Here is a 16,416-nt window from a genome sequence, read left to right as displayed (position 1 = left end):
TCCTGACAAGCTCGGATAACTCCTTGGCTTTTTCCTCCGGGAGAAAAACCTTTTTCTGAACAGTGTCCAGAATCATCCCTAGGAACAGCAGACGAGTTGTCGGCATTAACTGGGATTTTGGAATATTCAGAATCCACCCGTGCTGTTTTAGCACTTCTTGAGACAGTGCTAATCCCATCTCTAGCTGTTCTCTGGACCTTGCCCTTATTAGGAGATCGTCCAAGTATGGGATAATTAATATGCCTTTTCTTCGAAGAAGAATCATCATCTCGGCCATTACCTTTGTAAAGACCCGAGGTGCCGTGGACAATCCGAACGGCAGCGTCTGAAACTGATAGTGACAGTTTTGTACAACGAACCTGAGGTACCCCTGGTGTGAGGGGTAAATTGGAACGTGGAGATACGCATCCTTGATGTCCAAGGATACCATAAAGTCCCCCTCTTCCAGGTTCGCTATCACTGCTCTGAGTGACTCCATCTTGAACTTGAACTTCTTTATGTACAGGTTCAAGGACTTCAGATTTAGAATAGGCCTTACCGAGCCATCCGGCTTCGGTACCACAAAAAGAGTGGAATAATACCCCTTCCCTTGTTGTAGAAGAGGTACCTTGACTATCACCTGCTGAGAGTACAGCTTGTGAATGGCTTCCAAAACCGTCTCCCTTTCGGAGGGGGACGTTGGTAAAGCAGACTTCAGGAAACGGCGAGGTGGATCTGTCTCTAATTCCAACCTGTACCCTTGAGATATTATCTGCAGGATCCAGGGATCTACCTGCGAGTGAGCCCACTGCGCGCTGTAATTTTTGAGACGACCCCCCACCGTCCCCGAGTCCGCTTGAGAAGCCCCAGCGTCATGCTGAGGCTTTTGTAGAAGCCGGGGAGGGCTTCTGTTCCTGGGAAGGAGCTGCCTGTTGCTGTCTCTTCCCTCGACCTCTGCCTCGTGGCAGATATGAATAGCCCTTTGCTCTCTTATTTTTAAAGGAACGAAAGGGCTGCGGTTGAAAGGTCGGTGCCTTTTTCTGTTGGGGACTGACTTGAGGTAGAAAGGTGGATTTCCCGGCTGTAGCCGTGGCCACCAAATCTGATAGACCGACTCCAAATAACTCCTCCCCTTTATACTGCAAAACTTCCATATGCCGTTTTGAATCCGCATCGCCTGTCCACTGTCGCGTCCATAAAGCTCTTCTGGCCGAAATGGACATAGCACTTACCCGTGATGCCAGTGTGCAGATATCCCTCTGTGCATCACGCATATAAAGAAATGCATCCTTTATTTGTTCTAACGACAGTAAAATATTGTCCCTGTCCAGGGTATCAATATTTTCAATCAGGGACTCTGACCAAACTACCCCAGCACTGCACATCCAGGCAGTCGCTATAGCTGGTCGTAGTATAACACCTGCATGTGTGTATATACTTTTTTGGATATTTTCCATCCTCCTATCTGATGGATCTTTAAGTGCGGCCGTCTCAGGAGAGGGTAACGCCACTTGTTTAGATAAGCGTGTTAGCGCCTTGTCCACCCTAGGAGGTGTTTCCCAGCGCTCCCTAACCTCTGGCGGGAAAGGGTATAATGCCAATAATTTCTTTGAAATTATCAGCTTTTTATCAGGGGCAACCCACGCTTCATTACACACGTCATTTAATTCTTCTGATTCAGGAAAAACTATAGGTAGTTTTTTCACACCCCACATAATACCCTGTTTAGTGGTACCTGTAGTATCAGCTAAATGTAACGCCTCCTTCATTGCCAAAATCATATAACGTGTGGCCCTACTGGAAAATACGGTTGATTCGTCACCGTCACCACTGGAGTCAGTGCCTGTGTCTGGGTCTGTGTCGACCGACTGAGGCAAAGGGCGTTTCACAGCCCTTGACGGTGTTTGAGTCGCCTGGACAGGCACTAATTGATTGTCCGGCCGTCTCATGTCGTCAAACGACTGCTTTAGCGTGTTGACACTATCCCGTAGTTCCATAAATAAAGGCATCCATTCTGGTGTCGACTCCCTAGGGGGTGACATCCTCATATTTGGCAATTGCTCCGCCTCCACGCCAATATCGTCCTCATACATGTCGACACACACGTACCGACACACAGCAGACACACAGGGAATGCTCCTAACGAAGACAGGACCCACTAGCCCTTTGGGGAGACAGAGGGAGAGTTTGCCAGCACACACCAAAAGCGCTATATATATATCAGGGATAGCCTTATAATAAGTGTTCCCTTATAGCTGCTTTGTTATATCAAAATATCGCCATAAATTTGCCCCCCCTCTCTGTTTTACCCTGTTTCTGTAGTGCAGTGCAGGGGAGAGACTTGGGAGCCGTCCTGACCAGCGGAGCTGTGAGAGGAAATGGCGCCGTGTGCTGAGGAGATAGGCCCCGCCCCTTTTCTGGCGGGCTCGTCTCCCGCTATTTAGAGAAATCAGGCAGGGGTTAAATATCTCCATATAGCCTCTGGGGGCTATATGTGAGGTATTTTTAGCCTTTATATAGGTTACATTTGCCTCCCAGGGCGCCCCCCCCCAGCGCCCTGCACCCTCAGTGACCGCGTGTGAAGTGTGCTGAGAGGAAAATGGCGCACAGCTGCAGTGCTGTGCGCTACCTTTAGAAGACTGCAGGAGTCTTCAGCCGCCGATTCTGGACCTCTTCTGACTTCAGCATCTGCAAGGGGGCCGGCGGCGCGGCTCTGGTGACCATCCAGGCTGTACCTGTGATCGTCCCTCTGGAGCTTGATGTCCAGTAGCCAAGAAGCCAATCCATCCTGCACGCAGGTGAGTTGACTCCTTCTCCCCTCAGTCCCTCGCTGCAGTGATCCTGTTGCCAGCAGGAATCACTGTAAAATAAAAAACCTAGCTAAACTTTTTCTAAGCAGCTCTTTAGGAGAGCCACCTAGATTGCACCCTTCTCGGCCGGGCACAAAAATCTAACTGGAGTCTGGAGGAGGGTCATAGGGGGAGGAGCCAGTGCACACCACCTGATCTGGAAAAGCTTTACTTTTTGTGCCCTGTCTCCTGCGGAGCCGCTATTCCCCATGGTCCTTTCAGGAACCCCAGCATCCACTAGGACGATAGAGAAATATATAATAGGCCACTACTGCCACACCCATATCCAGTCTGACAAACACAATTATACAGCCATCATCCATGCCCCAGTCCAAGCGGTCACCTCTCCGGTCACATCCCCCGGTGTTACTGTACAATTCCCCATTCCCAGCAGTCACCTCTCCAGTCACATCTCCCAGTGTTACTGTACAATGCCCCATTCCCAGCTGTCACCTTTCCAGACACATCTCCTGGAGTTACTGTACAATGCCCCATCCCAGCAGTCACCTCTCCAGTCACATCTCCCAGTGTTACTGTACAATGCCCCATTCCCAGCAGTCACCTCTCCAGACACATCCCCTGGTGTTACTGTACAATGCCCCATTCCCAGCAGTCACCTCTCCAGACACATCCCCTGGTGTTACTGTACAATGCCCCATCCCAGCAGTCACCTCTCCAGTCATCACCCAGACACATCCCCTGGTGTTACTGTACAATGTCCCATTCCCAGCAGTCACCTCTCCAGTCATCACCCAGACACTTCCCCTGGTGTTACTGTATAATGTCCCATTCCCAGCAGTCACCTCTCCAGTCATCACCCAGACACACCCCCTGGTGTTACTGTATAATGTCCCATTCCCAGCAGTCACCTCTCCAGTCATCACCCAGACACACCCCCTGGTGTTACTGTATAATGCCCCATTCCCAGCAGTCACCTCTCCAGTCATCTCTCCAGTCACATCCCCTGGTGTTACTGTATAATGCCCCATTCCCAGCAGCCACCTCTCCAGTCATCACCCAGACACTTCCCCTGGTGTTACTGTATAATGTCCCATTCCCAGCAGTCACCTCTCCAGTCACATCCCCAGTGTTACTGTACAATGCCTCATTTCTAGCAGTCACCTCTCCAGTCACATCCTCAATGTTACTGTACAATACCCCATTCCCAGCAGTCACCTCTCCGGTCACATCCCCTGGTGTTACTGTACAATGCCCCATTCCCAGCGTTCACCTCTCCGGTCACATCTCCCGGTGTTACTGTACAATGGAGATCATTCCGAGTTGATCGCTCGCTACCAGTTTTTAGCAGCCATGCAAACGCTATGCCGCCGCTTACTGGGAGTGTATTTTAGCTTAGCAGAAGTGCGAACGGTTGTATCGCAGGGAGGCTACAAATTTTTTTTGTGTAGTTTCAGCGTAGCTCAAAACCTACTCAGCACTTGCGATCACTTCAGACTACTAAGTTCCGGATTTCACGTCACAAACCCGCCCAGCGTTCGCCCAGCCACAACTGCGTTTTTCCGCACACTCCCTGAAAACGGTCAGTTGCCACCCAGAAACGCCCACTTCATGTCAATCACTCTGCGGCAAGCAGTGCGACTGAAATGCATCGCTAGACCCTGTGTAAAACTACATCGTTGTGCCCATACGTCGCACGTGCGCATTGCGCCGCATGTGCAGAAATGCTGTTTTTTATTTCCAGCAGTCACCTCTCCAGTCCCATCCTCCGGTGTTACTGTACAATACCGAATTCCCAGCAGTCACCTCTCCAGTCACATCCCCTGCTGTTACTGTACAATGCCCCATTCCCAGCAGTCACCTCTCCAGTCACATCCCGTGGTGTTACTGTACAATGCCCCATTCCCAGCAGTCACCTCTCCAGTCACATCCCCTGGTGTTACTGTACAATGCCCCATTCCCAGCAGTCACCCCTTCGGTCACATCCCCTGTTGTTACTGTACAATGCCCCATTCCCAGCAGTCACCTCCCCCGGTGTTACTGTACAATACCCCATTCCTAGCAATCACCTATCCGGTCACATCCCCAGGTGTTACTGTACAATGCTCCATTCCCAGCAGTCACCTATCCAGTCACATCCCCCGTTACTGTACAATGCCCCATTCCTCACAGTCACATCCCCCGGTGTTACTGTACAATGGCCCAGTCCAAGCAACTACCTCTCTAGTCACACCTCCGGTATTACAGTACAATGCCACAGTCCTAGCAGTCACCTCTCCAATCACATCCCCTGGTGTTATTGTATAATGCCCCATTCCTCGCAGTCACCTCTCCAGTCACATCCCCTGATGTTACTGTACAATGCCCCATTCCCAGCGTTCATCTCTCCGGTCACATCCCTGGTGTTACTGTACAATGCCCAAGTCCTAGCAGTCACATCCCCTGGTGTTACTGTACAGTGGGGAAGATGTATTAACCTGGAGAAGGCATAAGGAAGTGATAAACTAGTGATAAGTGCTAGGTGATAGACGCACCAGCCAATCAGCTCCCATATGTAAATTAGCAGTTAGGAGCTGATTGGCTGGTGCGTTATCATCTTGCACATATCAACGCTTTATCACTGGTTTATTACTTCCTTATGCCTTCTCCAGGTTAATACATCTGCCCCAATGACTCATTCCCAGCAGTCACCTCTCCAGTCAGCAGATGAATGATCTTGTTGGTGAGTTCCAGGATCTTCTGGTCATTGTGCCTCTCATGTATCAGTGAGTGAGGTGGAGGCACCGTGACTTTTCTTTTCTTCACAACAGCATAATCCTGCATGTTAAAGAGAGACTCATCAAATATCAGTATGCATCAAAAGCTCAACAAGAATATTGCAGTATTGCCTACAGTACACAGTATTCACATCATTAAAAATGTTTTAGGGTAAAAACAGGATTTTATATACCTACCAGTAAATCCTTTTCTCGTAGTCCGTAGAGGATATTGGGGTCCATAAAAACCATGGGATATAGACGGGTCCTGTGGAGCACTTGGCACTATAAAAAACTTAATAGTGTGGGCTGGCTTCTCCCTCTATGCCCCTCCTCCAGAACTCCGTTTAGGAACGGTGCCTGAGGAGATGGACATCTTCCAGAGAAGAAATTACAAATATGTGGCGAGATTAACGCCAACTCACACTTCATTTATAACCATGCAACCAGCATATAACCAAACAAAACATGCCAACATGCATGACAAAAAGGTGGCAACAAAAGCTGCCATTACTTAACAAGTAATAACCGTGCAGGAAACAGGAGCACTGGGCGGGCGCCCAACATCCGCTATGGACTACGAGAAAAGGATTTACCAGTAGGTATATAAAATCCTGTTTTCTGTTACGTCCTTGAGGATGTTGGGGGTCCATAAAAACCATGGGGATGATATCAAAGCTCCCAATAGGGGAGGGAAAGTGCAGATGTTCCCTGCAAAACTGAATGACCAAATTTAAGGTCTTCAGAGGCCAAAGTATCAAACTTGTAGAACTTAGTAAATGTGTTTGACCGTGACCAAGTAGCTACTCGGCAAAGTTGAACAGCCGAGACACCCCGGGTAGCCGCCCAGGAAGAACCCACTTTACGAGTAGAGTGAGCTTTAACCGATTTTGGTTGAGGCAAACCTGCCTTAGAATAAGCATGCTGAATCGTACATCTGATCCAGCGAAAGATCGTCTGCTTTGACGCAGGACACCCAATCTTTTTGGGATCATAAAGCACTAACAGTGCTTCTGTCTTTCGAACAGGAGCAGTCCTCCTAACGTACGTCTGCAACGCCCGGACCACGTCCAAGGACTTTGCTGAAATAGACGTGTCAGTAGCCACTGGCACTACAATAGGTTGGTTGATATGAAACACAGATACAACCTTAGGAAGAAATTGCTGACGCGTACGTAGCTCAGCTCTATCCTCATGAAAAATTAAGTAGGGGCTCTCATGAGACAAGGCCCCCAATTCTGACACTCGTCTTGCTGATGCCAAGGCTAACAGAGTGCCCGCCTTCCATGTAAGAAACTTTAAATCTACCTCCCCTAAAGGTTCAAACCAGTCCGATTGCAGGAATCCCAACACTATATCAAGATCCCAAGGCTCCGTAGGAGGCACAAAGGGAGGTTGGATGTGTAGAACACCCTGTAAGAAAGTCTGTACCTCAGGGAGTGCAGCCAATTGTTTCTGGAAAAAAAATAGACAAGGCCAAAATTTGGACCTTGAGCGAACCACACCCGACTGTAGAAAAAGTAGTAAGCGACTTAATTGGAACTTTTCCGTAGGAAGCTTCTTTGATTCACATCAAGACACTTATTTTCTCCAAATACGATGGTAATGTTTTGACGTTACCACCTTTCTAGCCTGAATAAGGGTAGGAATGACTTTGTACGGAATTCCCTTCTGACGTTCGACCTCCATCCCATCAAATTCAGTTGCTGTAAGCTTTGGTAAAGAACTGGTTCCCGCCGACCCTAGTCGACCTGACGAGGAAGCAGTTTTGGAACTTTTAAAATTAACTTGAGAATTCAATAACAAAATTTCCCCAGCCCTCTTGGGGCCTCGATCAGAGCTTGTGATCTTCTTTGTGGAACCGGAGGGAATACTTCAATTAACCAACACGCCCTTGGAACCCAGTTGGGCCTTCTTGCCACTGTGTGTGGTCTTGTCCACTTGGAACAACGTGTCCAGAACCTCAGTTTGAGGTAAAACGGTCTTTTGACCCCTTGAGGGACATTTCAAAGGACTTGCTTACCTGCTGGAAACCTCCAACACGACTTTAATTGACGTAGACTTAGACGTCTGTTTATCCTTCTGTTTTGAACGTTTGTGTGAAGAAGTGCTCTTGGTCTCGATACCCTGCCTTGGAAGATCTTTTGACAGAGGTGAATCCAGGTCTGATTCTTGACCCTGTGTCCCACGTGTAGAAATGACACGTTCCCTCTCAACGGGAATGATATCCAAGCGTGCGGCTAACGGCGTACCCACTTCAATATCCAAAGAAGTGTACTGACTGTCCAGCTGTAGAGACTTCTCAGGAAGAGTTTGAGGGTAAATATTTAATTCCCCCACAGCTGAGCTGCCAAACAACACTGTGTCAGTGGAAACGTCCACCTGTGGACTGGAAACCTCAGTAGCAGGAAGAGGTCCAGCGACCTCAGAAAGTGCATCTAATAAAACTTCCTTTTTAATTAAGTTTGGGCTAGAAACAAAGGATAAACCAGGTGTAGGCAGGGTCCTACTGGCCTTAGAGACTTTCTTTTGAATTTTAGTCAGATTTTAAATAACATTTTCTAATGTTTCCTGAAAAGTTAGCCAGGTGGGAGCTTTTAAGCTGGTGTGGCAATCCCTATCGGTAGTGGATTGTGGTTTTCACCTGACTGAACTCCCGGCTGGGAGCCCCAGCGTCTTGTAGACGTGGATGGAGGAACAGCTGCATTTTTCTGTTCCTGAGCAACTTCCGTTGCAGGTTTTCCTCCTCGCCCCCGACCCCTTCCTCTACCAAAAAAGGGGGTGGAGCCTCTGGCTCTTCCTGCTTTCCCGCCTCGAAAATAATTTTGTTGCGGGCCAAAAAATGGTTTCTTTGCAGGAGGTGCTGCGGAAGGAAGAAAAGATGACTTACCCGATGTTGTCTTAGATATCCACTTATCTAATGAGTCCCCAAAGAGGGCTTCCCCTTCATACGGGAGGGACTCTACATTTTTCTTAGATGGTGTCCGCTGCCCACTGGTTTAACCAGAAGCCTCTGTGCGCCGACATCACCATAGATGATGACCGTGCCGCCATTAAACCAATGTCCTTCATAGCACCCACCATGAAACCCGCAGAATCCTTTATATGACTTATGGATGTGATCATTTCATCTTTGTCAATTGTGTCTATATTCTCTAATAGATTGTCTGCGTATTTTTCAATCGCATTTGAAACCCATGCTGCCGCAATAGTGGGCCTGAGAATAGTACCTTTAGCGGTATAAATAGATTTAAGCGTAGTTTCAAGCTTGCGGTCAGCCGGTTCTTTTAAAGAAGCCGTGCCTGGGACGAGTAAGGTAATCTTTTTTGATAATCTGGACACGGATGCGTCCACCAAGGGAGGATTTTCCCACTTCGCTCTATCATCCTCTGGAAAGGGATATGTTATCAGTCTTTTAAGAATCTGAAATTTCCTGTCTGGACTTTCCCAGGCAGTTTCAAACATAGCATTCAATTCCTCTGAAACAGGGAAAGTAATCACAGGTTTCTTATTTTTATTCAAATAGGCCTTTTTCACCTCCGCCGGAGTGGTATCTGTGATGTCTAACACCTCTCTGATGTTTGCAATCATGGCCTGATTGCTTTTTGAAAGGGTAGCATCCGCTCCCCTCATGTCATCAACATCCCCGATGTCGTCATCAGTGTCTGTGTCGACATTCATTATGCGTGCAAGTGAACGCTTTGAAATGGCTGAGGGGGGGTTGATGTGAGGCAGGAGAGGAGCTCGTGTATAAGGCATCTTCTACTGATCTCCTCCAACCTTTCAATTCATTTTCAGATTGAGTAAATCTCTCATTCAACTGCACAATCATCAATTTAATGCCGCCAAAACCCTCAGGTTCAATTTCAGAGAGATTGGGTACCTCATCCTGTTATAGGAACACATCACCAGTCGACAAACAATCTGCATTGTCTGAATCGTTCTCATTCGACATGATACTGTGCTAATCACACACACACACATTAATGTCGCTGTGTTAGTAATAACGATAAGAGAGATGTCACTGTGACACTCCCAGACTCCCTCACCTCCCCAGTCAGGTCCCTGTGTTAGTAATAGAGATAAGAGAGATGTCACTGTGACACTCCCAGACTCCCTCACTTCCTCAGTCAGGTCCCTGTGTTAGTACTAGAGATAAGAGAGACATCACTGTGACGCTCCCAGACACCCTCACCTCCCCAGTCAGGTCCCTGTGCTAGTAATAGAGATAAGAAAGACATCACTGTGGCACTCCCAGACTCCCTCAACTCACCAGCAGGTCCCAGTGTTAGTAATAGAGATAAGAGTGATGTCACTGTGACACTCCCAGACCACCTCACCTCCCCAGTCAGGTCCCTGTGTTAGTAATAGAGATAAGAGTGATGACACTGTGACAATTCCAAACTCCCTCACCTCTCCAGTCAGCACATAGATGATCTCCAGGGTGAGACTTAATATCCGGCCATTGATGCGACTCCTGTCCTTGTCCATCCTCGCTGATCTACATGATATATAGTAATAAACATTATCATGAATGTAGCCTGGGAGCTTATCATGGATAAGAGAAGGCGTATAATGGATAAGTGCAGGTACATATCGGAAAAGAGAAGGGCGCATCATGGCTAAGAGAAGGGCGCATCATGGCTAAGAGAAGGGCGCATCATGGCTAAGAGATGGGCGCATCATGGCTAAGAGATGGGCGCATCATGGCTAAGAGATGGGCGCATCATGGCTAAGAGATGGGCGCATCATGGCTAAGAGATGGGCGCATCATGGCTAAGAGATGGGCGCATCATGGCTAAGAGATGGGCGCATCATGGCTAAGAGATGGGCGCATCATGGCTAAGAGATGGGCGCATCATGGCTAAGAGATGGGCGCATCATGGCTAAGCGAAGGCATATCATGGCTAAGCGAAGGCATATCATGGATACGAGAAGGCATATCATGGATACGAGAAGGCATATCATGGATACGAGAAGGCATATCATGGATACGAGAAGGCATATCATGGATACGAGAAAGCATATCATGGATACGAGAAGGCATATCATGACTAAGATGGCATATCATGACTAAGAGATGGCATATCATGACTAAGAGATGGCATATCATGACTAAGAGATGGCATATCATGACTAAGAGATGGCATATCATGACTAAGAGATGGCATATCATGACTAAGAGATGGCATATCATGACTAAGAGATGGCATATCATGACTAAGATGGCATATCATGACTAAGATGGCATATCATGACTAAGATGGCATATCATGACTAAGAGATGGATAAGAGCAGGTACATATTGAATAAGAGAAGGCATATAATGGATAAGAGCAGGTGCATAATGGAAGAGTGAAGGTGTATAATGGATAAGAGCAGGTATGTACAGTAAGGTATAAGTGCATGTACATAATGAGTAAGAACAGGGGCATAATGTATAAGGTCAGGTGAATGGGTAAGAGCAAGTACATAATGGATAAGTGCAGGTGTATAATGGGTAAAAGCAGGTACATAATGGATAAGTGCAGGTGTATAATGGGTAAGAGCAGGTACATAATGGATAAGTGCAGGTGTATAATGGGTAAGAGCAGGTACATAATGGATAAGTGCAGGTGTATAATGGGTAAGAGCAAGTACATAATGGATAAGTGCAGGTACATAATGGGTAAGGGCAGGTGTATAATGGGTAAGGGCAGGTGTATAATGGGTAAGGGCGGGTGTATAATGGGTAAGGGCGGGTGTATACTGGGTAAGGGCGGGTGTATACTGGGTAAGGGCGGGTGTATACTGGGTAAGGGCGGGTGTATACTGGGTAAGGGCGGGTGTATAATGGGTAAGGGCAGGTGTATAATGGGTAAGGGCAGGTGTATAATGGGTAAGGGCAGGTGTATAATGGGTAAGGGCAGGTGTATAATGGGTAAGGGCAGGTGTATACTGGGTAAGGGCAGGTGTATAATGGGTAAGGGCGGGTGTATAATGGGTAAAAGCAGATACATAACGGATAAGTGCACGTGTATAATGGGTAAGAGCAGGTACATAATGGGTAAGTGCAGGTGTATAATGGGTAAGCGCAGGTGTATAATGGGTAAGCGCAGGTGTATAATGGGTAAGCGCAGGTGTATAATGGGTGAGCGCAGGTGTATAATGGGTGAGCGCAGGTGTATAATGGGTGAGCGCAGGTGTATAATGGGTAAGCGCAGGTGTATAATGGGTAAGCGCAGGTGTATAATGGGTAAGCGCAGGCGTATAATGGGTAAGCGCAGGCGTATAATGGGTAAGAGAAGGCGTATAATGGGTAAGAGAAGGCGTATAATGGGTAAGAGAAGGCGTATAATGGGTAAGAGAAGGGGGTGGTATTCATGTGGCCGGCGGTCAGGAGACCAACGGTCACATGACCTCCCTCAACATCCCGTCCCCTCACAATCCCGACGGTCTGCACACCGACCAACAGGGACTATTTCCACTTGTGGGTGTCCACGACACCCATAGAGTGGGAATAGAACACGTAGCGACCGCAGCAAGCCCGCAAGGGGCTTGCTGCACTCGCTGCTACCACCCCTCCCCTCCCGGTAGCCCAGCATTGGTATGCTGCTGGGATCCCGGCGTCGGTATGCTAACCGTTGGTCAGCCATACCACACCCAGAGAAGGCGTATAAAGGATAAGAGAAGGCGTATAAAGGATAAGAGAAGGCGTATAATGGATAAGAGCAGGGGTATAATGAATAAGTGCAGGTGCGTAATGGGTAAGAGCAGGGGCGTGACGGGTAAGAGCAGGGGCGTAATGGGTTAGTGCAGGGGCTTAATGGGTAAGAGCAGGGGTATAATGGGTTACTGCAGGGGCATAATGGATAATGAATAAGTGCAGGTGTATAATGAATAAGGTCAGGTGTATAATGGATAATGAATAAGGTGTATAATGGGTATGAGAAGGTACATAATGGATAAGATGAATAACAGCATCTCTCACCTACACAGCTACGATTTGATGACAACTGTAAGGAGACCCCGGTACTCCAAGTGCTGATACATGTAACCCCACCGGAAGTTGTTCCCTTTGTGCCTCTGGATGTCCCTTCCGGCGTGCGCATCACTTGTTACTAGCGCGTGTCACAACTACTCCGGTATAGAGCGCTTTCAGTCTTCTCAACGTAACATCCGGTGCTTGTGCTCCTCGCCTTCGCCTGACGCCGCTTTCGGTGCGAGGCTTGCGTGTCAGCCAATTTCCGGGTCTTGCGGCGCAAGCCTCGTTCCTGCCCTCCTTCTTACAAACCGGAAACCGTGTGTGCTGTGCGGACACAGACGCCACCTGTGGCCTTGTGGCAGCAGTGTGTAACTACAGCCAGTATCTGACACATATGATGATATATTGCCATTACTGTGAGGGTTTTTCTTTGGTGTTACTTTTATTCGTGATCAAGTGCTATGTTTTATTATTATGTATTATAATGACTTTATTACTAGGTGATTCATTGCGCCCTACGGGTGCTCTTCACACCGTCGCAAGGGGCTACGCCCCCTTTACCCCTGCACGCCTTTCTGGCGTTCAATATTTGTATTGTATGGAGAATCAGAGCTGTAACTAGGTGTGTGCCAGAGTGGCATTGCACACAGTGCAACTGCACTGTGGGAGCACCATCTGGCAACACCATCCGCACGGCCGCTGCCTGCCGCCCACTCTTATTGCATACCCTCCAACATGACCCGCCCCACTAGGTACTAAATGCTCTGTTTCTGGACTTCCCTCTTAATTCATTATTGCCATCACCTGTGAAGAAACAGCTTTCTTATCATTTAACTAGTTCAACACAGGTGATGGAAATCATAAATTAAGAGGGAAGTCCAGAAACAGAGCATTTTGTACCTATTGGGGCGGGTCATGTTGGAGGGTCTGTTATTGCCTCCTGCCGGCCGCCGCTGCAGTGCTGTCCTGCACGCAGGGGGGGCGGGGGGGGGGGGGGGGTTCTGAGTATTCAGAAACCCCCCCTGAGGGAGACGGAGACACCTCTGCCTCTGTCTCCATTAGTGATTCCCGCAGCGATGATCAGCGCTGATTTGACAGCTGCCGCTGGGACCAGAGCCAGCTCACGCCCACAGTCAGTCAGTGCAGCGGGCCCCCCTCCCTCCTCCTCTCCTGCTGCAGTGCATGTAACCGGGAGACGGAGCGGGTTGCGGGACAGGCTCAGCGGGCAGCGTAGTGGTGCGGTGGACTGGATTTCATTTCCAGGCACACAGAGACGAGAGGCGCCGCGGCCGATCGAATCAGGCAGCAGGATCAGGACGGAGACTCACTGTATATCATCCTGACAGTGAGTATGCTGCTGTATCGCGGCCCTATCGGCACTTGGTGAATCAGTAACCACTGGCACTGAGACTGACAGTGTGCCTGCCAGTGTTGGCCTCACCTCCAGCAGCACTGTCCTGGCAGGCACCCATCCCCCCACACGCTGATTGTTGGCCTCACCTCCAGCAGTACTACTGAGGCCAACAATCAGCGTGTGTGTGTGTGTGTGTGGGGGGGGGGGGGGGGGGGGATGGGTGCCTGCCAGGACAGTGCTGCTGGAGGTGTAAACAGGGAATGCTGTCTGCCGTAATGTGTAAAAAGGGGACGCTGTCTGCCGTAATGTGTAAAAAGGGGACGCTGTCTGCCGTAATGTGTAAAAAGGGGGACGCTGTCTGCCGTAATGTGTAAAAAGGGGACGCAGTCTGCCGTAATGTGTAAAAAGGGGACGCTGTCTGCCGTAATGTGTGTAAAAAGGGAGACTCTGTCTGCCGTAATGTGTAAAAAGGGGACGCTGTCTGCCGTAATGTGTAAAAAGGGGACGCTGTCTGCCGTAATGTGTAAAAAGGGGACGCTGTCTGCCGTAATGTGTAAAAAGAAGACGCTGTCTGCTGTAATGTGTAAAAAGGGGACGCTGTCTGCCGTAATGTGTAAAAAGAAGACGCTGTCTGCCGTAATGTGTAAAAAGGGGGACGCTATCTGCTGTAATGTGTAAAAAGGGGACGTTGTCTGCCGTAATGTGTAAAAAGGGGGACGCTGTCTGCTGTAATGTGATAAAAGGGGACGCTGTCTGCCGTAATGTGTAAAAAGGGGGACGCTGTCTGCCGTAATGTGTAAAAAGGGGACGCTGTCTGCCGTAATGTGTAAAAAGGGGGACGCTGTCTGCCGTAATGTGTAAAAAGGGGACGCTGTCTGCCGTAATGTGTAAAAAGGGGACGCTGTGTGCCGTAATGTGTAAAAAGGAGACACTGTCTGCCGTAATGTGTAAAAAGGGGGACGCTGTCTGCCGTAATGTGTGTAAAAAGGGGACGCTGTCTGCCATAATGTGTTAAAAGGGGACGCTGTCTGCCGTAATGTGTAAAAAGGGGGACGCTGTTACGCAGCGCCGTACAAAGGACAGTACATGGAAACAAAACTTAGCATAACAGTAATTAAATAACAAAAATGGAGTACAGGTAACAAAGAGCACCACAATTCTCAAAACATAATACAGCTTAGATGTAAGTAGCAAGGGAGTAATCATTGTACTACTTGGGGCTGGCGGCCATAGATAGAGAGGAGCCTTTCCCAGTAGGAAAAAAAGCAGGTAAAGATGGTCGCTGAGTGAAATGTGTCGAGAAGAGGGCTTAGACAACAATAGGAAAGAGGGCCCTGCTCTGAAGAGCTAACAATCTAGTGGGGAGGGGTGACAGACAGATGACATGAGGTGCAAGGAAGCAGGAGGAAGCCTGATGGTGGTATGCGAGCAAAGCAGAGATGTTCAAGGCGTGGGGCAGAGGGATGGAGGGGCAGCCTAAGGACTAGGTTATGCATTGGAGGGGTACTATTTGATAAATAGGTGGGTTTTCAGTGCCCGTTTGAAGCTTTGCAAGGTCGGGAGAGTCTAATGGAGCGGGGGAGCGCGTTCCACTGAAGGGGTGCAGCACGGGCAAAATCCTGAACTCGTGCATGGGAAGCAGTGACCAAGGCAGAGGAGAAGCGACGGTCATCAGCCGACCGTAGTGGGCGGGAGGGGGTATGAAGGGAGAGGAGGTTGGAGATGTAGGGAGCAGTGGATTTAGAGATGGCCTTGTATGTGAGGGTGAGGAGTTTGAAGAGGATTCTGTAGGGGAATGGGAGCCAGTGTAGATTTTGTCAAAGGGGAGTGGCAGAAGTGGAGCTGCGGGAGAGGAAGATTAGCCTAGCTGCGGAGTTGAGGACAGATTGGTGGGGTGTGAGGTGGGACATACTTACCTACTTTGGTGCCTCCTCCTCCGGGAGGAGGCAGCGTTGTAGGTGTATGGGGGGCGTGGCCGGCAGCAGGGTGGGGGAGGGGCGGGTGCGGTGGTGCCGCGGGTGGGGGAGGGGGTCCGTAGGCACTGTGGGTGGGGGAGGGGCAGGGGTGCCGCAGATGAGGGCCGGAGGCACTGCGGGTGGTGGAGGGGCGGCTGCGGGGGTGCCGTGGGTGGGGTAGGGGGTCTGGAGGCGCAGCGGGTGGGGAAGGGGCGGGTGCAGGGTTGCTGTGGATAGGGGAAGGGGTCTAGGGGTGCTGTGGGTGGGGGAAGGGCCAGGTGCTGGGGTGCAGCGGGTGGTGGAGGGGCGGGTATATTGAGGTATATATAATGGGGTATATAGGGGTGTATGTGTGTGGTGTGTAGTATATAGGGGTGTAAATGTGTGTGCTGTGTAGTATATAGGTGTGTATATGTGTGTGGTATGTAGTATATAGGGGTGTATGTGTGTGGTGTGTAGTATATAGGGGTGTAGTATGGTATGCCGGCGGCCGGGCTCCCGGCGTCCAGCATACCGTCGCCGGGAGCCCGACTGCTGGCATACCGACAGCGTGGCGAGCACAAATGAGCCCCTGCGCTCGCCACGCTGCGGGCACGGTGGC

The 16,416-nt window shown here is 49.4% G+C and overlaps 1 protein-coding gene across 1 annotated transcript in view; it reads right to left on the bottom strand.

Annotated features, from left to right (window-relative positions):
* LOC134984004 (zinc finger protein 160-like) overlaps positions 1-12,712 on the bottom strand; it is a 174,256-nt gene extending 161,544 nt beyond the window's left edge. The window contains exons 1-3 of the mRNA XM_063949663.1: positions 12,513-12,712; positions 9,956-10,043; positions 5,478-5,603 (exon numbers count right to left, since the gene is read on the bottom strand). Of these exons, the coding sequence (XP_063805733.1) occupies positions 5,478-5,603; positions 9,956-10,033 (204 nt within the window). The 5' untranslated portion in view covers positions 10,034-10,043; positions 12,513-12,712. The remainder of the gene's footprint in view (positions 1-5,477; positions 5,604-9,955; positions 10,044-12,512) is intronic.
* Positions 12,713-16,416: the final 3,704 nt, after the last annotated feature.

The sequence above is a fragment of the Pseudophryne corroboree genome, assembly GCF_028390025.1.
Source record: "Pseudophryne corroboree isolate aPseCor3 chromosome 3 unlocalized genomic scaffold, aPseCor3.hap2 SUPER_3_unloc_3, whole genome shotgun sequence".
Taxonomy (NCBI): Eukaryota; Metazoa; Chordata; class Amphibia; order Anura; family Myobatrachidae; genus Pseudophryne; species Pseudophryne corroboree.
This window is presented reverse-complemented; position numbering and strand designations above follow the sequence as displayed.